Consider the following 23233-nt stretch of genomic DNA (forward strand, 5'->3'; position numbering starts at 1 on the left):
AGAGAGAGGGACAGAGAGCTAGAAACATCGATGAGAGAGAATCAACAATCAGCTGCCTCTTGCACACCCCCTACTGGGGATGTGCCCGCAACCAAGGTACATGCCCTTAACTGGAATCGAACCCGGGACCTTTCAGTCCGCAGACCAACGCTCTATCCACTGAGCCAAACCGGTTTCAGCTCCCTCATGTTTTTCATTATTATCTTCTGAAAGTGATTGGAATTTTAAGGTTCAGTAAGATTTCAGAGCACACAAGATCAGGCCCATTTTTGATAGGAAGGAAGACAGAATTTTAATTTTTTTTATCACATAGCTTTGGTCCCTTTTATAAAAGAGAAATGTAAATGATTGAAATCTTGAGAAAAGACTCATGTTGGGAAGATCTGGACCTCCCTCTGGGTAACTGCTCTCCTGTGTGTGCAGGTACAGGGAACGGCTCCGTCCTGGTGTACCACCTGACCAGCGGACTGCTGCACAAGGAGCTGAGCGTCCACTCCTGTGAAGTCAGGTGAGGGCCCTGTGTCACCGACACCACGCCCGGCGCTCTGCACAGTGCTCTGCCGTGCGGTGAAGCCCGATAGCTCCGCACGGTCAGCAGTCGTCAGGCACGGCTCGCTCAGCGAGGATGGGCGCCGATGGCTGCTTCTGTAAGGGCAGTGCAGGGAGCACTGCCCGCACTTCCATCGCTGTGACGAGGTGTTTCTCCCGAGGCTCGGGCTGTTTTCTTACTGGAAGTCACTGTTTCCTTGGTCGGGTTTATCAGCTGGTTTGTCATTTCTATAAAGATTCCTTAGTAGGACTGCTGATGAAAATTTGAATAAGGTCATTTTAATAATTAATCTCATTTATGTTTTTGTTTAAGCACCATGAGAACAGAACCAAACGCTAGCATTGTAAAATTTCGAGATGTGATTTTTTTGTGAGTGTGCAGACATAGTGAGGGAGAGCCAGAGTGACAGAGGGTGCGTGCCTCTTGCTGTCTGTCTGCTCATGGCCTTGCTGTGCTGATGGTATGGCTGTTTCCCTTTTGTGCCTGAGCAAGGATGGACTGTGTAATGTAAAGACATTAAATTGTCGGTATTGTTGATGATATTATAACAAACGTACTATCTATACTTTCTCTATACTTTTGTTATAATATCATCTATACTTTTCTTTATACGTTTGTTATAATTCTTGGCGAACCCTTAAAGAGCACGCTATTCTGAGCAAACGCCGTGTCTGAAGGGGCAGAGGTTGGCCCTGCGGGTATCCGAGCTGCTGAGGGGGTGGAGGCTCCTGAGGAGTTCTATGGGCTCTTCTCCCAGGGGCAGTGCTCTGTGGTGCAGCCGGGGTGACCGTCCACCCTGTGGCTCCCTGATACGCGCCATGGGGCACATTGTCTCCAAAAGCTGGCCTCTGCCTCCTCCTCTGCAGGAGTCTGTGTGCCCACAGCTCCGACAGCCTCCACCTTTCCTCATGGCAGCACCAGCAGCCAGACTCCACTTGCCCACACTCGCTCTCAGGTCAGGCAGGCATTGCTCCCATTGAACCGCCTCTCAGCTCCCGACGGGAGGCCTTCCTTCCCAGTTCATTGGGGGGCCTCCTGCAGATGGACGGTGTGTGCACCTGAGCAGGAGACGTTTTGACAGTAAGGTAAAAATTTGGCCGAGCCAGGATCCATGTTAGGACTCTGGCTTCTGGAAAATCAAGCACATTTTCCTTCTCTCTGAACACTGGCATGTAGCTAGTCCCAGTGAACTGCTCATTTCTTAACGTCAGATTTGTTCTCCTGGCTCCGTTGGGTTCTAGATGTCAGTCAGTCCATAACTTAGAGTTGTTATGGTAATACTTATTACTGAGTGACACTGAGAGTGCCTAGAAACTGTTACCTGGATTCCAGACAACTCCGGGGGTACATTCCTCACTCGTGCTGGTGTGAAGGATACACCAATCTGGACCCTATTTCATATGAATTCTCCCTGTTAATTGCCATTTTGAAGATAATTCACCTTTTATATTCAGAGATGTTACCCAAGAAGATGCCAACGTCCTGCCGTCCTGTGCTTCAATTAATGCAATTATAGCATCATAATTACAAAAGCCATTATGAGAATCTCACAGCATGTTACAAAAACTGCTGATCTTATTAGCAATCAACCCACTACACTCTGGATATTCACATGCAAATTAAAGGCCAGCTTTTAGAAAGTTGTTTTTCTACCCCATGCTAAATGTGTTGTGTAAAACCACTTAGTCTGAGCACTTGAATCTCACGCACACTCACAGCCAGGGATCACCCAGCTGCAAGTTGTCTCTGTGTGGTCTTTGAAAGTCATGGTGTTTTAACCAGTTATCTTTTATTGAGCAGCTTCTGTGCCTGCAGACTGGTGTGGCTCATGATCTGATGGAAGATTCCTAGAAGTAGGTGAAGTGGCTACATGTCAGTTTTCTTAGGTTATTAGCTTGTGTCTTTGTCCAGAAGACTAGATTATAATTCTAGAGGCCCGGTGCATGAATTCATGCATGGGTGGGGTTCCTTGGCCTGCCCAGCAATTGGGCTGATCTGGGTTGGCTAAGGGAGGTTGGCCGAGGGAGCACACTGACCAGAAGGGGGCAGCTCCTGCATTGTCTGCCCTCTGGTGGTCAGTGCACACAATGGCAACCAGTTGCAAAAGTTGCTTACCGTAGGCTTTTATATATATATAGATAGCCCGATACTATTTTCAGTATCAGAAATTGTTAGATTAGTAGTTTATATGGGTATCAGAACATTGTCTGGCTCAGTGCTGTTTTGAGGAAATGGAGTGATTGTGGAAAGTAAAATGATCTCTGTTTTGTCTTTCAATAAATTTGCAGACGTTCGTTTTATATAATCCCAGAACTTTAGGGCCTGTCAGGAAGTGTGTGCTCCCCCAGCACCCACACCATGTCCTGGGAAGGACTAGAAGTAAATGGTGGCACCCATCCCCAGTGGGGGTCTGCGCGCCCAGCAGGAAACCTTAGGGGGTCAGAACCCCAGACATTGCTCAGTAGTTAGGGATCCTACAGAACTTGCCTGGATAGAGTCCGAGCGTGAGCTGCTGCTCTCCCATTGTGTGTGAAGCTCAGTGCACAGTATAACATAAGCAATAGTTTCTAATCCTCAGAGCAAGCACTGGGTGTTTAGCTGTGTCTGACAAGAGTTTTCACTCTTTTCTTTTGAGAAATAACCCCCTCGTCTCATCTACTCTGAGGTCCCACCTGATTTTCTTTCTCTGCAGTGGATCAGTAGGTGTGGGATGGATATAGCAGCTGCTGCTGGAATCGATTGGCTCAAAGGCAGCACGCCTGATGTTAGAATTAAATCAAATCAAATAATAGCCACCCCCTTTCTGTTATGTGTGAACCCTGGGACATCCTGTAAGCCAGGGGGCAAGCACTCCTTGAATAGGTGTGGGACTAACATAAGACAGAATTCGAGGCTTTTCTCCACCTCGCTCATTTAACCGGAGGAGTTTACCACAGGGGCAGCGTGTCCTGTGCCTGTGAGACGCACTGGCCCCTCCCTTCAGAGAGAGAGAGAATGTCTAGGTCTAGTGCCGTTTCTCAGCCAGCTGCCCCGGCCCTTTTCGGGCCTCCCCCCCCCCCCCCCCCCAGCCCCTCGGTGGTGCAGGCTTCCAGGCACAGCCCTGTGCGCCCTCTGGTCTCAGCTTTATGGTCCTGGAAGCCTCGCCTGCCCCGAGGAACTGACAGCTCTGCTGACCTCTGCGCCTCTCCGGTCCTCGGGAACTAGAATGAGGTGCGATCGCTCCTGCTGCATCGGAAGCTCAGGAGGGCAGCGTTCCCAGGGCCTAGCGCACCCACTGGCACGCACCGGGTACTTGGGTGTGTTTTTATAAACGTGGAGTGGAGCGCTGGGGCTGGAGTTTTCAGTGCCCGGCGACAGTGGCCGTCCTGGGCGGAGCCGAGCGGTTCAGATGCCAGCAGTGAGGCTTGGAGTGTGCCCTGAGGTTCTGTCTGATTGAAGCCTCAGACTTAGGAGCAGAGTGAATCCAAGCTGACTCTCCTCTTTGGAGAAAACCGATTGAGGATGTTACCCATCAGGAGAAAGAGAAACTGGAGACAGGACTTCCCCAGTGGTGAGTGACCACGTCGTAGTGCGTTCACCGGACGTGCTGTTTGCATTTGACAAGGGGGAGGCTCTCCAGATCGCACGGCTCAGTGAGTGTGGCTTGCTTTGGGAGTTTATGCCTCCTCACCAAGAATGTTGATAAAATTTGATAAAATTCCTAAGTGGACTCAACTTCAAGCAGTCTGCTCAGAATATTTCTGTACCACTTGTTTTTAAGCAGAGGAATTCCCAGAAACCACCGCAGCATGACTCCTTTACCGTATTTTAAGTTATTTTGCTGCTACCGATGCCGATAGCCAAACTGTCTTGTCAGTATCTGGAGATAAAGTTTTAACTAGAAATAATTTCATATGTGTTGGAAATATATGGTAATTTAGGCTCAAATAAGAGATTATGTTAATATTACTTTTTAATTAACTTGTATAATTTAGGTCTTTGGAAAACTTACTTGTCAAATAACTTACTTGTCAAATAACTTTTTCAAACAGAAAAGGTATTAGATTAATCTTTAATTTCTCATTTTAGGGGTATTGAGTGGACGAGTTTGACTGGCTTCCTTTCTTTTGCTACCTCAACACCGAACAATATGGGGCTGGTGAGGAACGAGCTTCAGCTGGTTGACCTTCCCACAGGTGTGTGCTCTGGGCCTGTTGCCGGTGGTGACGGCTGGTCATGCGATCAGAGCCATTGCCATTCCTGTACAGGCTCTGAAGCTCTTGCTTCCCCACGGAGCTCTGTTGCTGTGTCTGTAAGTGCGTGTCTTGCTGCTGTTCTCTCACCGTGTCCTGGGGAGGACTCAGCGTTGTTTGTATGTGTGTGATGAAGGGAGCCCCATTGACCTGAACAGGAGATTCATAAATACATATGACATCAGTTCTTCTTTTACACACAGTTACAGATAGACAGCAGAAGTTCTGTTTTAAAATAAATCCAGGTAGCTCAACTCATATTCTGTTTCAGAATTTTGGACTTTAAAGGAAATCCTTAAAAAACTTACAGGTGAGGATTGTTTCTAAATGATCGCATTTAAGACATTTGATAGTCTCTGGCTGACTAATCAGGGAGATTTAATTTGGGAGCTTAAAGACTTTACCACAGGAAACTTCCTGTAAAGTAACTTTTTCAGAATTGTTAAAAACCTACAGCCCAAAGAATTTCAAAGTGAAAAACTTGAAAGTAGAATAAGGTGAGGATTTTAAATTATTTTATAACACATGCATTGATTTCAAATAAATTTTTTTTACAAAATTGTGGTTTCTTTAAAATGCCGTAGCAATATGAATATATGTAGATGGTTTTAACCAATAAAAAGCGTATGTGTGTGGTAAATCAGGTATATTGTTGCTTCCTTATATTCTCAAGGTGTATTTCCAAGGTAGAGTAGAGAACAGCTAAGGTACAGATCAGTGTTACTAATCCTCAAGGACTTGGCGACACCTGCAGGCCAGTGTTGCTCTTGCATCCCTGGAAGTGACTAGGTCCCAGATTCCCCAGGTGCCCCACAAGGCTGCTTGTCTCTGGTCCCAAGGTTCCGAGGATGAAATGGCGCTCTCTCGTGTCCTTCACTAAAACAAGCAAACAAACAAAAACCCTGTTCGCTTTTTCCCATCGCTCCGGTTCAGGACTTGTAGATAACTGTCTGTTACAACCTGCTTCTGAGGAACCAATGTCTGAGTGGAGGCCTGCAGGCATCATTGTCTTTAAATTGAGTGTGTTCTCTCCTGATTAATGTGAATAAAACACTATGAAAATGTATTACAATAAAATATATGTTCAGACATAAGGTAGAATTTTCTTTTTTGTTTGTTTAAATTCTCACCTGAGGACATGCTGAGGGTTGAGAGGGTGGGGGCGGGAAGAAACATCGATGGGAGAAACATCCACAGGTTTCCTTCGGTCCTGGGGATCGAACCACAGCGCAGGTGTGTGCCTGCCCAGGAACCAGGCGCAACCCTTGTGCACAGGATGCCGTTCAGCCAGCTGAGCCGCTCCAGCTGGGCACGCTTTTTTGATGAGAAAACGTCATTGGCTTCTCCGGCAGTTAACTAGTTCCTGCCATTCCCAATTTCAGTTTGTAGAGAACTTTTGGTAGGAACAGGTCAGAGTATTGCAGTTGGGTATTTTGCTCCTGGAATAAGAACTCCTCGATTCCTGTCATCTTTTCCCCACGTGTTAGTGTTTGTCAGCATGGGAATGTTTATATTCCTTTGAATGTACAGTCCTTTTCACAGTGACAGTGCTCCTGTAATGCCTTCAAACTTTAGAAATCGGTATTTCTAAATTTATAAAATTAAAGTATTGAAAGAAACCACAGAAGAAATATAAGAAACTATAACAAGTGAAGATATCTTTTTATAAAATAGGATTTGAATATAAGTAATATATTATTGGTCTTTAACTTGTAATGCTTTTGAGAATATGGCTTGAATTTGACTATTAGATGCAGAAGCAGAGGGGAGAAGAGGGTTTCAGGGGTCAGAGTACATGATGTAACTCCTAGTTTCCCAAGTTCTATGGGCCGTTTTCTCACCTTGTCTTCAATATTTGCAATCACAGGCAGGAGCATTGCTTTCCGAGGAGAACGAGGCAATGATGAATCACCCATCGAAATGATTAAAGTATCTCATTTGAAGTAAGTATCAGCCTAAACACATCTATGGTGTTATTGCAGTAGAATCTCTATCCTCTTTAAGGGTGAGAATGTGCTAAAGTCCATAGGGGAGCTCTTCCTGATAGCAAATGTTGACATGCAGCCATATCAAAGGAAATAATTTAATCACAAAATTAATATGCTGTCTCTTTTTAAAAGTTTTTTTTTTTTTTTATTTCAGAGAGGAAGGGAGAGAGAGAGAAACATCAATGATGAGAGAGAATCATTGATTAGCTGCCTCCTGCATGCCCTCTACTGGAGATTGAGCCTGCAACCCAGGCATGTGCCCTTAGACTGGAATCGAACCCGGGTCCCTTCAGCCTGCAGGCTCAGGCTCTATCCACTGCGCCAAACTAGCTAAGACAAGTTGCTGTCTCCATTTCTCCACTTCTACAGAGATGAGGGGACTTGTGTGGATCATAGTTCATTAGGTTGGTAAAAACAGCAGCCCCGTTTTGTTCTGCTGCAAATTGACATAAATCCTGCCAGCCACTAAGAAAAGGCAGTTCGTTAGATGATGAAATTCTCTTTTTTTGAAGTTACCATATGAAGATTTTATTTTCATATAATAAAAGAAAATATAACACTCTAGAACTGATCACTTGACCCCTTCTCTTCTTATCTCCTCCCAGTTCAAAATGCTTGCATCTCTTAATAGCCAGCATTCTCTTAGATCTGATGTTAGGCTCAATGCATTCAAGCCTCAGCACAATCTTCTTTGCAGTTTTAGCCTTTTTTCGGGAAATAGGCTCAGTCTGCCCACCACAGCCACTTTGCTTCCCGTCATAACGCTGCTTTCCCTGGCACTCAGAGGATCCTGCCCTTCTTGTGCTGTGTTACTGTGGGGGGTTGGTGCTTGTCACACTTCTCACAGAAAGTTCGGCCGGTTTCAGGAACGTTCACTATGTTTGTGAGCACTATCAGCAATGGAAGGAAGACTACTTGAAATGTTCTTGTACTTCCACCTGATTGTGGTTTATGAAGTGAAAGAACTTACTTTATTTGTAATGTATACTCATTTTACCTCCAGGACATTTCTGAGTTTTTTGCTCCAAGGGGAATATACAGCAGGATTATCTACACTAATAAAAGAGAAAGATTCAAATGGACCGTACATTTGTGATTTACTGAACTTTTTACCATGTATGTGAACATTTTGCAAAAAGGCACTTTAGTAATTTTGTTTGTTTTAGGCAGTATTTGGCAGTTGTATTCAAAGATAAACCACTCGAATTATGGGATGTTAGGACTTGTACCATTCTTCGAGAAATGTCCAAGAACTTCCCTGGGATAACCGCTTTGGTAAGTTGTACCTTAACGAAACCGTTTATTTAGGGATGGGTGTGTGTGGCGAATAGTTGTCTTAGCTTGAGTTGAAATTGCTATCGCCATGTGTTTTCTTGTAAAAATGTGTGTCCAAAGAAGATGATCTGAATAAATGAAGACAGTTTATTCTTGGATGTGTTAAGCTAATACTACGTTAGTGCAATTCTAATTCAAATTTTATTCAGAAGTTTGAGGAGCAGGATGGATAGCACAGTGCTACTTATGTAAGTTACAAATGCATACAAAATGACTACATGCTAATCCTACATAATAAAAGCCTAATATGCTAAGTGTTTGGTTGTCTGGTCGGCCATTCAACCAATCAAAGTGTAATATGCTAATAACTAGAGGCCCAGTGCAGCAAAGAATTTTCAGTAACCACCAGAGGCTCACCCCAACCTGGCACCCCCGCTCACCTGCTCCGCCATCCTGCTGTGGCCAATGCCCGCCATGTTCCGTGCACACCCCTTGGTGGTCAGTGAACATCATAGCGACAGGTTGTTCAGTTGTTCCACTGTTCGGTCTATTTGCATATTAGCCTTTTATTATATAGGACTAGAGGCCAGTCCATGAAAATTCATGCACTGAGGGGCCATCCCTCAGCTTTGACTGCCCCCTCTCACAGTCCTGGAGCCTTCAGGGGCGGGAGGTGACCTGGCGATCAGGGGAAGGTGACGCCCCCATCACACCTCTGCTGCTGCCACTACAGGCAGCACAAGCCTTGGCCAGCCCTGGTAACCTGAGCCTTGGGCAGCCCTGTGCGGCTGTGCAGCTGCCATCCAAGGCCTATGCCTTGGGTCGGCCCTGAGGGGTTGGGGGCTGAGGGGACTGGGGAACTCCAGAGGCAGGCGCACGGAGTGGCCAGATCAGCCTTGGGGCAGGCCTGGCCATGCTATGTGCCTGCAGCCCTGGTGGAGCTGAGGGGACTGGGTGCCGCCATCTTGTGGCTGTGGGCGCTGCCATCTTTTGAAGATGTGTCTGTCAGTTAGCATAATTTCTTCTTATTGGCTGTGGGTACCACCATCTTTGTGAGGGTGTGATGGTCAATTAGCATATTTCTTTTTTTTATTAGATAGGATATGCTAAGGCTGTTCAACTGCTTGCTATGATGTGCACTAACCACCATGGGGCAGAGTTGGCCAGTTGCTATGACATGCACTGACCACCAGGGGGCAGAATCTCTGACCAGTAAGTTAGCTTGCTGCTGGGGTCCAGATGATCAGGACTGAGCAAGATGGGCTGGATACACTCTGGAGCCCTCCTGTGGTCCTTCCCCAGCTCGTCAACCTCCCATGTCCCTCCCCCACCCTGATAGTGCACCGGTGGGAACCCTTGGCCGGGCCTGTGCCCTCTCCAAATCTGGGACCCCTCGGGGGATGTCAGAGAGCCGGTTTTGGTCCGATCCTGTAGGCCAGGATGAGGGACCCCACTGGTGCATGAATTTGCAGCGGGCCTCTAGTTTATACGTACGAGACGATAGTAGACTAAATGCATTAAAGCAGGAGGCATGTAAAAGGAGCAATAAATAGAGAGGTTGGAAGTGGACCTGCGGGTGATAACACTGAGCAGAGAACACTGTCAGCTCTCCCTGGCACCAGGCTGTGGGAGGGGTGGGAGTGTGCCTGGGAGATACACCGTTGAGTTTATTATTTCCAGTTCATAAAAAGGGAGTATCAAAGGGTTAGACTTTTTAGAAGTTCGCCATTAAATTCTTCTACTTTAAGCTCTAATTGAAGATGAGAGGTAGCAATGGGTGGAGGTAGATTATGAAAATCGTCTGCCTTAAGCTGTAATGCAAATGCATTCCTTAGGCCTTTCTGTAAATAATGAATCCCAGGGACAACTGTAACTCCTGGGCAGCAATAGTAAGTGACGCTCATAGTTATAATTAGTAATCAGTGACGGCACCACAGGAGCCCGCTGCTCTGGGTGGACGCTGAGCAGCACGTCTCCCTTCACAGGAGTGGTCCCCGTCTCACAACCTCAAGAGTCTGAGGAAGAAGCAGCTGGCCACCCGGGAGGCCATGGCTCGCCAGACCGTGGTCTCCGACGCCGAGCTGAGCATCGCCGAGTCGTCCGTGATCAGGTGCGGTGCCCTTGCCCGCCTGCCACCTGTGATGCCCGGGTCATGGGGGAGAGTCACATCGCTGCCGCACCACTGAGTGCAGTCAGTGCTTCATCATGTCCGTCGTGCAGTGATCCTTCTGTCCCACACCGTCTGCTCTGACAGTAAAACAGCCTTGTACATACAGAGGTCATGCTGTCATTGATGTGCAAAGAAAACTTTCAGCGTTCTACACGTAGTATTGTTCTCACCCATCCCCACCAGTTTTCCAATAAAATCGCCCCAGGGAAGGATGGCCCGGGAAGGCCCCGCCTGCAGAGAGCGCTCTGGGGCAGAGCAGTGAGGAGGGGCCTCCTGTGTGATGGAGCTGCTCCTCCCCGGAGGACTGCCGGGGAGGGGCTTGTGTTTTCCTGTTATTAGCTTCCTCTTTTTTAAAATGGTTTTGGACACCCCCTTCCCCATTAATTTTGGGTGAGTTAATTAGTCAAGGTGTAGCTCTAAGGAGATGAGTATTTTTATCTCATTTCGCCCAAAGCTTGCTGCAGGAGGCGGAGAGCAAGTCTGAGCTCAGTCAGAACATCTCGGCGCGGGAGCACTTTGTGTTCACGGACAGCGACGGGCAGGTCTACCACTTCACCGTAGAGGGCAGCTCCGTGAAGGACAGCGCCCGGATCCCCCCCGACGTGAGTCCCGCCGAGCACGGCTGCTGAGCACTGGTCAGAGGGTGTTGGTTCATACTCGGTGAAGCCACACCTACGCTGGAAAACTATTTCAGAAAAATGAAATGTAAATAAGTTCAGTGTCTAAGGAGACGGTATCACCGATGGAGCTTGTTCACACTGCAGTAGCATTAATCACAGCTGTGGCCCAGTACTTCCAGGTGCTGCTTCCCTAGAGAACTGAATGCGTGGGTTTTATATCGCTCTATAGAAGCAAATACAAGATGCTTTTTAATAAGTAACTGAGCAATAATGTTATTTAATAGCGAATGTGTGTGGACCCTTGACTGTGTGGTAGACATTATTCTGAGGCCTTGACCTGCATACTTTTATTAATAATTTTATTAATGGGAACTCCTGTTTCATGACTTGCCCTACTTTATTGATGATAAAACCCAAGACAGACAGATGAAGTGAACATGCCCAAATCACGCAGCCGTCATGTGGTCAAGCTGGGTTCGAGCCCAGGCTCCTCGGCTCCCATCCCACAGCCTGGGGGACTGTGCTGCCGCAGCAGGTCCTCCCACCGCAAGGGCCCAGGTGTGCCGGTGTGACCTCCTGCCTCTCACGTGCCTGCTTTGCACGGCTCTCTGTGGGTCCCAGGGTGCAGTGCCTGTGCGGGCTGCAGTCTCTTCACCCCCACTTTCCCGGAGACACAGGCTGGATCCTCTGCCTCAGGAGAAAAATTGCTGCCGGTGGTTGTGAAACCGCTTTGGCTTCCCCTGGAGATGGTTTCTCTTGTGCAGCGAGAGAAGCTGGAGCCCTTCTCTTTCCTTTCCTTTCCTTTCCTTTCCTTTCCTTTCCGTTCCGTTCCGTTCCGTTCCGTTCCGTTCCGTTCCATTCCGATAGTTCTTTCTCAAGGACACACCTTCTCCATAAAGCAGGTTCAGATAACTTAATATCCATCAAGTTGAAATCTGGTTTTTCACCGTTGAAAGTGATATGCTAGTGATTTGATTGCATGCATAATAAAGCTGACTATTTATAATTAAGTATTATTAAAATACTAGCTTGTCTCGGTTATTAAGTAAAGACATTGTTCTGTTAGGACAGCGTGTGGTAGGGCTTATGTGTGCTTGTTGCCGTTCTCTCCTAGGGAAGCATGGGCAGCATTACCTGCATCGCTTGGAAAGGGGATATGCTAGTCCTTGGAGATATGGACGGGAATTTAAATTTTTGGGACTTGAAAGGCAGAGTATCCAGGTATGAGCTAAGAATGCATTCTTATCTGGTTTTAAAAAGTGACCTCTTGAGCTGAGTCTCCTTTCACTGAACTTGGGAGGAAGGCCCTGGGCCGAGCCTGCCTCTGGATCCTTCAGTACTGCAGGCGGTCCACACTGAGGTGCGGGGACATTATCCCAGCTGCTGGGAAGGGGCAGACCCTCTGTCAGCTCGCCCCGGCCCGGGAAGGGAAGTGGCTCTCCCATCACAGACCTTGTCTGAAGCAGAAATAGGAAGGGACGTGGATATAGCTCCCAGTCTCTCTCTCCTCACACTGTGCTCTGTCTGTGTGTCCTCAGAGGGGTCCCGACCCACCGCAGCTGGGTGAGGAAGATCCGTTTTGCCCCGGGGAAAGGGAACCAGAAGTTGGTCGCCATGTACAACGACGGAGCTGAGGTGTGGGACACCAAGGAGGTAGGCCCAGTGCGGGCGCCGCAGAGGGCGCGGGCCGTCAGCCTGAGAGCAGCTTCCTCCGCTGAGTTTCCTTTCAGCGTTTCTGCTCCAGAGGGACAGCTCAGCGATGGTAGATGTTAGCACCGCCTTGGGGCCTTCAAAGTGCAGCTGCATGTGGGAGGCAGGCAGATGCCCGAGCCCTCGGCTTTGCCCTGGCCCCGGGCCTTTGTGTGACGATGACCAGACGGTGAGCATCCCCTGCTCTTCCTGAAGGTGCAGATGGTGAGCAGCTTGCGGAGTGGCAGGAACGTGACCTTCCGGGTGTTGGACGTGGACTGGTGCACGTCGGACAAAGTGATCCTGGCGTCGGACGACGGGTGCCTCCGAGTGCTGGAGATGTCCATGAAGCCCGCGGGCGTCCGGGTGGACGAGCAGGAGCTCACTGGTAGGCACTCTGACAGGAGCTTTATTCTGTGCGGGTGCTCCCTGTGGGGGGCGCGTCTGTTCCCTCAGCCCTTGCTTCCGAGGTCTGATGGAAGGGGTGGGAGCTGGGGTGCTGCTACGCGGAGACGCTGGACTCTAATCGCAGGTGTCAGTCACTCCCCAGCTCGTTTCCCACGTGCCTTCTCTGACCCTTTTCGGGGGTTTTCAAAGAGGAGAGAAGTTTGCGTTCACAGGAAGGGCTGACTCGGAATGTCGGGGACTCATCAGAGGGCACAGCTCTGGTGGCTGCTGCTTCCCAGGGACGAGCTCGTGTCCCCGCAGCCCTCCGTCGTTGGGAAATCGCTCTGGAAAGCGTTCAGAGAGTTAATGAATTCTGATGCCTATCTTACGACTCATTAAAAATGAAAACATCATGTGAGATCAAAAGCAAAGTGGGAGGTCTGTCCTGTAGCCTCGGAGACGAGAGACAGGACAAGCCAGTGCAGGCGGGGCCCTGCCGAGGCCCCGGGTTTCTGGAAAGAAGACAGCTCTTGGGGACAGGAGGGTCGCAGAGGACTGTTGAGTGTGAACTGCGTTTTAGGTGATTTCATCGGATCAATGGTAACACTTTGGGTTGTGGAAAAATGTAGAATGAGAAATACTCTTGACCACTTTCCAACTTCAAAATTGAAAAGTCCACATAAAATATTTTATCTGTGACTTAATTTATACTTAACTACATAGAACGAAGTGTTCTACAGCCGTGTGTCCAATAGAAACACAGCGGACCACATAAATTTAAATTTCCCGAACCACATAAAAAAGAAACAGATGAAGTTGATTTTAATAAGAATTGTATTTAAGCCAGTATACACAAAGTTATATCATTTTAACATAAAATCATTATTAAAAATTACTAATGAGATAGTTTATATTTTCAGGACTTAGTCTTCAAATCCAGTGTATTTTCACGTAGAGCGTACCTCAGTTCAGAAGCAGGTTCTCCATTGAAACGCGTGTTAGTCATATTTAGATTTTATAAAACTCACCGCTCAGAGCGTAGTGCTGTAGTCAGACTCTTCCCAGTGTTCTTAGATGACTGGTCGGGTGTCACATTTTAAGTGTAAATTAATTAAAATTAAGTGAGAGAAGAGTTCACCCGCTTCCCTGTGTGACCGCGTTCCCGGTGTTCCGGAGCCGAGGCCGAGGCTGGGACTGGACAGCACACGTGGCTGCGTGTCTCACGGAGGCAGCACGGGTGCAGGTTCCTGTTGCTGCTGTGTGCAGCTGTCCACGGATCCTGGCGAGGGCTCTGTGGGATACGGGAGTGGGCGTGCGGCCCTGCAGGGAGTCAGAGTGCAGATGTCGGGTTGGAATTCTGGATCTCCTGTTAGTTTGCACAGGAACTTGTTGAAAACAGGCAGATTGTCGGTGTGTCCTAAGTAAGCCAACCACTGCGTGTCGGGATTCTAGGGCCCAGAGCCCGGGAAGATGGGGCTTTTGTTCACGGGCCCCTTCTCAGTGAGGCCTGAACACATACTGGGCCCGGGTAGCCTGGCCCTGCAGCCAGCAGCTCAGGGCAAGGGCCATGCTGGTTTAATGGTCTCAGGAAAGCAGCCATCGAATGGGAAGATGGCACGGGTGAGTGTTTGCTAGGATGGTCAAGTAATGACCTGTATGGCACCTGCTGGATTGCCGCACTGGGTCTTGCAGTCAGATGGGGTAATTATCCTGTACCACGCAGGACACCAGGTCTTTGAAAGAAAAATTTTAGTTTGAGGAAGAATCTCTCCACTTGCGTGTCTAAGTGGTGATGATGTCAGCCACACTGTCTCACCCACCACCATGCTCTGTAAACTGTCTATAGCTGAAGCTTTGTCCTATCTAATAGAAGCCTAATATACTAGGTATCCAGTCCATTCAACCAATCAAAGCATAATATGCTAATGATATGCTAAAGTCGCTCAACTGCTATGACGTGTACTGACCACCAGGGGCAGAGCTCCAACCAGTAGGTTAGCTTGCTGCTGAGGTCCAGCCGATTGGAACTGAGCAAGATGGGCCGGACACACCCTGGAGCTCTGCCTCGGTCCCTTCTTGGCTGGCCAACCTCCCTCATCCCTCCCCAGCCTTGATTGTGCACCAGTGGGGTCCCTCAGCCTGGCCTGTGCCCTCTCGCAATCTGGAATCCCTTGGGGGATGTCGGAGAGCTGGTTTCAGCCTGATCCCACAGGCCAGGCCCAGGGACACAAATTTGCGCACCAGGCCTTTAGTAGTAGCATAGCAATTGTGTTTTCGTAAACCCACTTTTTGTTTGTGTGTCCAGAGCCCGTGTGGTGCCCGTATCTCCTTGTCCCAAGAGCCTCCCTCGCCTTGAAGGCTTTCTTGCTGCACCAGCCATGGAGCGGACAGCACTCATTGGATATTTCTCACGTGTGAGTGTCTGCACTTCTGTTTCCCCTTGTCATCTCCTTGGGGGTGAAGGACGTCCATGAAAGTTAGCTGGGTGCCCATGCTGCCCTCGGCAGTGTTCCTGCACTTGTGTCATGCGGGGTGCAAGACAGGCTTTCTCTCCAGGGGAAGGGACACCTGACCCAGCAAGGGGCCCTCTCTCAGGGAGTGTCTGCCTGGGAAGGGGCGCCCTCTGGTGGAGCGGAGGGCACACACTCCACTCGTCATCGCCGAACCTGGTGGGTTTGGCGCTCACTGATAAGTCTTCTGGTTTCTTGAAAGTCAGAGGGGCTCTCTTTGCCCGTGTCCTCGGTTTGATGCAATGAGGCAGAAGCCAGCACCAAAGATGATGGGGGGAGGGAGAGTCCCTGAGAACAGTGCTGCTGTTTTGGTCTGCAGCCAGCTTTTAACCAAGGACTACAAACAGGTTATTTCTCTAATTAACCTTTTTTTATGGTGAACAAATGAATGGTTGTACCTGAAAAAATAATGAACTCACTCAAAATCTCTTTTTGCAGTGATTATCCAGAAAATGAAGAAATAAAGAGCCTCCTTCAAGAGCAGTTGAACTCGTTGTCCAAGTAAGCACTCCACCATGTTTATTAGAAGATGAGAAGGAAACACACCGTACGTCAGGCTGTTTAAAGTGAAGACAGGTGCAGCGCAGGAAACACGTGTGCCAGGAGACGTGTCCCCCAGGAGTCTGTGTCCCCAGGCCTGGTGGTTGGGAAGGGACGCTGACCTATTGGCACATTCCTGGGGCCTGGGGCCCTGGTCTCCTGTCCAGGCAGGAGCAGAGCTGGGGGCGAGCAGCCCCCGGCTCAGGCTGCATCCACCACAAACCCACGAGCTCCTGCGAGCACAAGCACAGGCGGCCTGTGTGCCCACTTCCTGCTCCTACATCGGGCCTTGTCCAGCCCGGGCACCGTCTGGCGAGGAGGTCAGCGCTCCGTAAGCCAGGAGCAGGTAGATTATGTAGGAATGATGCTGCAAAGGAAGTGGAAGCATACAGGTAACACCTAACCCATTTATGCAATCCAGAGTCTGTTATACTTAATTATAACAGTGCACCATAATGGAATGCTTTATTGAGGTCAAATGCCAAATAATTACCTTATTGTTTTCTCTAGTCAAAGGTTAACATTTGTGTTTAAATGGAAAAGGATAGGTTTAAAGAATATCTCTCTTTTATGAGTATATATTTGGCTATCTTAGAAATACCAGTTTATAAATACACTAGCCCTTCCTTAAATATGTTACATCAGATATTTCAGAAGCAAATGCTGAATGTGCTTCTCAGGGGCGCGCTGCTGCTGGTGACCAGCGGGTCGTCTGTGGGCAGCGACATCCCCGTTCCTGCTCTTGGGCAGCTGTTCTCTTTTTCAAAACTGAGTCTCAGTGTCGCAAGAAGGTCAGACACGGTCAGAGCCTCAGCCCTGAGTGTGACGGACCCTCTCCAGGCCACACGCTCTGGGCTCCAGAAGTGTCTATAGTGCCAGGGATGTGTTCTGAACACAGCCTTGAGTGGAATTTCCATCTCTAGAGCCTGTTGATTCATCCCCTTGCTTTATTGTCTAATTAAATGTTTTTTCTTGCCTTTGATTCGTCTGCAGTGACATAAAGAAACTCTTGCTCGATCCAGAATTCACTCTTCTGCAAAGATGCCTGCTGGTTTCCAGGTAACATTTTCTGAAGAACTCTGTGGCTGAGTGTTGTCCTGGCATCAAGGGGTGGCGTTGATTCCCATCAGGGCACGGGACTGGGCTGTGGGCTTAACTCCCAGGGGGCTTGCAGGAGACGGCCCAAGGATGTTTCTCTGTCATCAATGTTTCTATATCCCTCTCCCTTCCTCTCTAAGGTTAATCTTTAAAAAGCCATATATTTAAAAGAAAAGAGTTCTGTATAAGAGACAGAATTGGTTAACTCATTTCTTTTATGGATTTTTAGTTAAGACCAAACTCTCTTAGATTAGAAAAATATAGTGCAGTTTATTCTTTAATATAACAGTTTTTAAAGTAGTAACACAAATAGAAAAAACATTACATTTAAACGTGAGATCTAGGCCTTTTCTATTGAAAAGACTCCCTCCTCAGACAGCCTTTTACAGTGCCGGCTATAAAGGGCGTGCACCTCAGTGTACCGATGAGTTATGTCAGACTCCATCACCGGTACTCTCACCGTACCATGGAGTTGTCACCTGTGAGAAGACACTTCCCTCCACTCCCCGGAGGACAGATTGACAGCCCAGACCTCATTCGTGCAGGCAGCTAACCCAGGGAGCCGCCTCCGTGTGGTGCTGTGGCTCCGAGGAAAAGGCGCTTTGGCAAACGGGGCATATGGCCCAGGCTCCTCGCTGGCACTGCTCTGGGCACAGAACGGAGAGGCCTGGGCTGAGGCCCTGCTGTGGCCAGGCCTGTATTGTTTGAGCCGGGCACCTCCCTCCCCGGGGTCACGTGGCAGCACTGAGCCCGGCGTTCAGGCGCTCAGAGCCCGTCCAGCGTCTGCGGGGGTTCATTTAACACTTGGCTTTGCCTCGCAGGCTCTATGGCGACGAGTCCGAGCTGCACTTCTGGACGGTGGCCGCCCACTACCTGCACAGCTGGTCCCAGGAGAAGGCGGCTAGCACCCCCGCTGCCCAGGAGGCTGCCCCTCAGGACAGAGCGAGCAACCCGCTGGACATCTGCTACGACGTGCTCTGTGAGAACGCCTACTTCCAGGTGCCGTGTGCAGGCAGGAGACCCTGAGCTTGTCCCCGGTCACTGCCGTGTTTCTGAGCCTCCTCACCTTGGGACGCTGGAGCTAAGTGACAGCCCGCAAAGCGGAATGAGCCCAGGCCCTGAAACGATGGATGGTTCTAGGTTTTTTTTAATACCATTGATATTTTGTTAGCAGTCTTTTATTTTTTCTTTGCCTAAAATTTTTTAACTTAAGTTTATTCTCTCTCTTTTATTATTTCCTATAAATAACAAATATTTCTTTCTCTTGGTTTGAATGTGCTTTTTATATATGAAAGGACAGCTTCCTGACCTTTAACCTGTGGTATACGCAGCACCCACTGGGCTTCCCGTCCTCTGCAGTTGCTGTCTGAGCGGCAGCCTGTGCGGACGGCAGGCTCACCCGCTCCTGTCCCAGTCCTTCCGTAAAGTGGGTTAATGACTCAGAAGTCAGTGACGTCAGTAAAAATAAAGTTACTAAGTATAGTAATATTTAAATAACTCAAGTCTTCTAATCCAGATCCAATTCTCCTTTTCCCCTCTCTAGAAATTTCAGCTGGAGAGGGTTAATCTGCAGGAGGTGAAACGGTCAACTTACGATCACACGCGCAAGTGCACGGACCAGCTTCTGCTCTTGGGACAAGTACGTCAGTTTTTATAGCTTTTCGTGCTCATTGGAGCTGCTGGTTGATTAGTGCTTCAGAGCATTGCCCCTTCTCCCCCCCCCCCCCACCATAGCATTTCTCTGAAAGTATAATATAAATGTGGGCTTTCTCTCAAAGTAAGACCAGCAAATCTTCTAAGAAAATGAAACTGTGGTGACCCAGCTTGTGATTTTGGCCTCCTGATGCTGGTGAGGCCTTGGTGTGTTGTGTTGTGGCCTGAGCCGACGGGCACTGTTGTAGACCAGGCGGGTCACGCTGCACGGAGGAGCGGGAACAGTCTCAGTGTTTGTCTCGTAAACTGAGTCGGGAGTTCTTAAAGGAAAGTCCTCTTGCAGCTGTGAGCGTCAGTGTCCAGGGGATGAGCCTGAGGTGGGAGGGGGGAGAGTCGTTGGAGAAACTGTGTCCCTGCCAGACAGACAGGGCCGTGCAGCTGCTGCTGGAGACAAGTGCGGACAACCAGCACTACTACTGCGACGCGCTGAAGGCCTGCCTGGTCACCACCGTCACCTCCTCCGGGCCCTCCCAGAGCACCATCAAGCTGGTGGCCACCAACATGATCGCCAGCGGCAAGCTGGCAGGTAAGCGAGCTGGGGCCTGCTCACCAGGGCCCTGGGAAGCCGGGCCGTTCCCAGCAGGAGGAGGTGGTCAGTGGGGGCGTTTCTGCCTTTTTGTGGGCGCTGGAGAAGCAGGGGGTTATTGCTGGCTCTTCAGGAGGTGGCTCTGATTTAGTTGCCTGGACCAGAGCACTTTCTAGGAGTGAAAGGGGCACTGGACATAAATGCCAAGACAGTGGGCACCAGTCGGGCACTCTGGGCAGATCAGCTGCCTGCTGAAAGCCAGAGCGGGAGCTGTGCTGGACCGGCTGATTCACTTGCGGGCTGGATTGTGCTTCCGGCTGGTCACTGGAGTGGCAGCGTCGTGGAACTGGAGCCAGGGGTCTCCAGAGGTGAAATGATGTGTTCTGGCTGGCGTGTTCTGGCGGCGGCGGACAGCGGGCGTGGGCTCACGGGACGGCCTGGGTCTTACAGAGGGTGTGCAGCTGCTCTGCCTGATTGACAAGGCCGCGGATGCCTGCCGCTACCTGCAGACCTACGGGGAGTGGAGCCGGGCCGCGTGGCTCGCAAAGGTAGGGGCTCCCGTGGGTGCCCTGAGCACTTGGCTAGAAACTTTAATCTTGAACCTTATACTTGAGGTTTAGAAGCAGTTTGGCTGCAGAGATGCTTTGCAAATACTTTCTTAAAACATCCTCGTGCTCTTCTGAGCACAGACTGCATGGCTTCTTGTTGGAAGATGCAGTTCCCACTGTAGCCGGAGTGCCAGCCCTCGTGCCCTGCAGGCTGCCCCGTCCCCTCGCTGTGGTCAGCAGCGGCGCCAGGGCATTGCCAGTGCAGCCACGCCCAGCCGTGGTCTCGGGAGCGGTGTGGTCATCGGTCCTGTGATCGGTCCTGTGTCTGTTCTCACGCGGCGTCTCTCCAGGTCCGCCTGAGCTCGGAGGAGTGCGCCGATGTTCTGAAGCGGTGGGTGGACCACCTGTGCTCTCCCCAGGTCAACCAGAAGTCCAAGGCCCTCCTGGTCCTCCTCTCCCTGGGCTGCTTCTCCAGCGTCGCTGAGATGCTGCACAGGTACCTGCGGGGCTGCTCCGGGCTGGGCCAGGCCACTCTGTTCCTGCCTGCATCCTGGTCAGACGTACGGTGCCTCTCGAGGAAGACGGGAAGTCTCTAGAGACATGGGCACATTCAGCTTTGAGTCCAGCCCCTGAGGGGAAGGCCCGGGAGCGGTGGGAGGGTCGCCTGAGAGTCTGAGGAGCATCGCCCTGGACTCATTAGGGACATTTCACGTGTTTAAAAGGACGGAGGTCGGGAGGTGAGTACAGAGAGAGGATTGTTACACCTGAGCAGCGGCTCTGAAGGTTTCTGTCCCGGCTCCTCACCGGTTCCGTGTTAGTACAAGGGGCTCAGGGGAGAGCTGTGCGGGCCTCCTCTCCTCGGAAGCCGGGCTTAGAAAGGCGCTGGTGAGAGTGGCTCAGCGCCTGGGTTCCTTGGACATTCTCCCTGAGGACGGTGACCCCCTGACCTGTGTGTTCTGTCAAGCAGCATGAGGTACTTCGATCGCGCAGCCCTGTTTGTGGAGGCGTGTCTGCAGCACGGGGCCCTGGAGGGCGGCCAGGACACGCATATCCTTTCCGAAGCGATGCTGAGGAGGGGGCGATGGGCGGGTGCCGATGCTGAGGGGGGGGCGATGGGCGGGTGCCGATGCTGAGGCGGGGACGATGGGCAGGTGCTGATGAGGAGGGGGCGATGGGCGGGTGCGGATGCTGAGGGGGGGGCGATGGGCGGGTGCTGATGAGGAGGGGGCGATGGGCGGGTGGCTCAGAGCCCCTTGGGAGCGCTGCCTGGGCAGGGGCTGTAGTTCCTCCAGAAAGATCCCGTTCTGATCCCGAGCCCAGAGGGGGTGGGGGGAGGGGGAGGGGGAGGGTGGCGGCCTTGCTGCTGCAGCTCGGAGGACGATGTCCGTCAGGACGGGGTCTCGGGCTCTGTAATGCGGTTTGAGCTTAGAGAAGGTGAAGTGTCCTTTAGGGAAGGCAAGGAGCCTGCTTCTTTAATGTGGTCCATTCCAGACCTCCGCCCTTGCTCTGCATGTTCCTCTGGAAACATTTCCAGGAGTAAATGTGGGGGGCTGGGGGGGAGAGGAGGGGGCGGACACCGTGACCCGCGGGCGGATGGCTTGCGCCATGGGCCACGTGGGCCCTGTCCCCGCAGCGGGAACAGGCCGCCTCTCTTTAGTGGAACCATTTCCTCTTGGATGAGAACGGGCGTGAGGTGCCGGCTCCCTTCCTTCCGGGTGCGGCCCTGCCTGTGGTCGCTGCCCTTCTCCCGACACCGTCTGTGCGTCTTGTTACCAGCTCCCTCAGCCCTGCAGCAGCTGGTTCAGGGGAGCCATTGCGACAGCAGCCCAGCTGAGCGGGGCCCTCAGCCCCAAGCCCAGAGAGCAGGCTCCTGTGCAGTCAGGCCTGGACTGGCCTCTGCCCGGCCCTCTCTGCCCTGACGCCGGCCTCTCGGATGGGCAGGCAGCTCCTGCTTTTCCAGGGGGGGCTGTGCTGGGTGTGGGACCTGGGAGGACGTTAGCGGATCTTCTGGGGCAGCGGTCGCCAGCCAGCGTGGACACTGGTGGTGTGTAAGGTCCAGAAGGCTGGAGACCGCTGTCCTGGGAGAAGATGGGCCCTGCTGGTGCTGTGCGGTGACGTCACAGACAGAACGGCCTTCGCCATGCCAGGAGTGGCCTCAGGCCCTGCGCCTGCGGGTGGAGCTGGTCCTCCCCACTGGGAGCTGGGGGGGTGGGGGGAGCAGGCCTGCCGCCTTCAGCTCCTTGACTGCAGCTCACAGAGACTCGTCTCCGCCGTGTATGCAGACTACGCCCGGAGCTTGAAGAGCCTCGGTTTTAAACAGGGAGCAGTTCTTTTCGCTTCAAAAGCTGGAGCCGCTGGCAGAGATTTGCTGAACGAGCTGGAATCCCCCAAACAGGAACTGGCTGAAGAGTGACAGGGTAGCAGGCGCCAGGAAACCTGACCTCGCCAGCCAGGTGAGGCGGGCGTCGGTCGGGCCGTGGTCACAGGCACGGTCACGGTCACAGCCCAGACTGGTGGACGCGTCGCTCCAGGTCCTCGAGCTCGCACCAGCTCCAGCCCTGCACAGCTCAGGAGAGGAGCGAGTGCACCATTTTATACTTTTGGGGAGAGAGCTTTAAGAGTCCCTGGAAAGACTTAATTTTTTTAAATTTAAAATTCAAGCAACTGAATTACTTTCCTCATCAGTTACGTTTGGAGAACCTGGGGTGAGTTTGTGAGCCCTGTTCCCAGATGGGTGCTGGCCTGTGTGTGCGGCTGTTGAAGGCACAGACGACAGAGCGGAGCAGTGCCGAGGCCACCGAGCGCCCTGCGTCCTCACCTGGAGCGCACGGGCTCCCGTCCCGGGCTGCATCGCGGGGAGTTCACCCTGAGCGCGCAGTTCCACACAGGTCTGTGGCATTTGAACGTTAACTGCTGTGATGCATTACTGAAGCCTCCTGTTTGAAATCTGTGCTTTAATTTTGTCTGTGTTCTTAACATGCGATGTGACTATTGCAAATTATTGCTGAGAATTTCATGTCCATAACGCACAGAAATGAGGAATAAACAGGAAGTCTGGCCAGGCCTCGCGCTGTCTGTGCCTGAGGCGGGCGCTGTGCCGGCTCCTCAGGAGTCCGGCCAGCCGCACCCGAACCCGGAGAGCCCAGGCTGTGGTCCGAGGGGGCAGCGCCTGGACCCTGAGCCTCGGTCTGTGTGGCTTCCAGAGGTGAGGAGGAGGTGTACGCCCACTGCAGACAGGATTCCAGGGGGAACCCTCCCTCTGCCTGTCTCCTCCTGAGGAGCTGGAGCCACCGAGGGCCGCCCTGCGTGACTGTCCAGCACTGAATGTCCCCCTCGGGCTCCATGACTAGTGACCCTCGCTGATTCACTTCATGTGCAACTGCAGGT

General features: G+C 51.1%; 1 protein-coding gene and 1 pseudogene across 3 annotated transcripts in view; one reads left to right on the forward strand and one right to left on the reverse strand.

The window, feature by feature from the left end:
* WDR11 (WD repeat domain 11) overlaps positions 1 to 22911 on the forward strand; it is a 36320-nt gene extending 13409 nt beyond the window's left edge. Inside the window, exons 11-30 of one of the 3 annotated variants that reach the window (XM_045576138.1) lie at positions 424 to 508; positions 4619 to 4725; positions 6650 to 6725; positions 7937 to 8045; positions 10031 to 10155; positions 10670 to 10817; positions 11950 to 12056; positions 12374 to 12488; positions 12741 to 12912; positions 15217 to 15325; positions 15860 to 15922; positions 16955 to 17020; positions 17881 to 18058; positions 18603 to 18698; positions 19133 to 19298; positions 19749 to 19846; positions 20197 to 20342; positions 20814 to 20893; positions 22102 to 22299; positions 22532 to 22911. In XM_045576138.1, the coding sequence (XP_045432094.1) occupies positions 424 to 508; positions 4619 to 4725; positions 6650 to 6725; positions 7937 to 8045; positions 10031 to 10155; positions 10670 to 10817; positions 11950 to 12056; positions 12374 to 12488; positions 12741 to 12912; positions 15217 to 15325; positions 15860 to 15922; positions 16955 to 17020; positions 17881 to 18058; positions 18603 to 18698; positions 19133 to 19298; positions 19749 to 19846; positions 20197 to 20342; positions 20814 to 20893; positions 22102 to 22259 (2204 nt within the window). In that variant the 3' untranslated portion in view covers positions 22260 to 22299; positions 22532 to 22911. Of the gene's footprint in view, positions 1 to 423; positions 509 to 4618; positions 4726 to 6649; positions 6726 to 7936; positions 8046 to 10030; positions 10156 to 10669; positions 10818 to 11949; positions 12057 to 12373; positions 12489 to 12740; positions 12913 to 15216; positions 15326 to 15859; positions 15923 to 16954; positions 17021 to 17880; positions 18059 to 18602; positions 18699 to 19132; positions 19299 to 19748; positions 19847 to 20196; positions 20343 to 20813; positions 20894 to 22098 lie in introns of all 3 variants that reach the window. The other 2 variants (XM_036423038.2, XM_045576136.1) reach the window with 2 other exon arrangements.
* On the reverse strand, positions 7118 to 7886 carry LOC118710490 (annotated as a pseudogene).
* Positions 22912 to 23233: the final 322 nt, after the last annotated feature.

This window comes from Pipistrellus kuhlii, unplaced genomic scaffold (assembly GCF_014108245.1).
Source record: "Pipistrellus kuhlii isolate mPipKuh1 unplaced genomic scaffold, mPipKuh1.p scaffold_m20_p_75, whole genome shotgun sequence".
NCBI lineage: Eukaryota > Metazoa > Chordata > Mammalia > Chiroptera > Vespertilionidae > Pipistrellus > Pipistrellus kuhlii.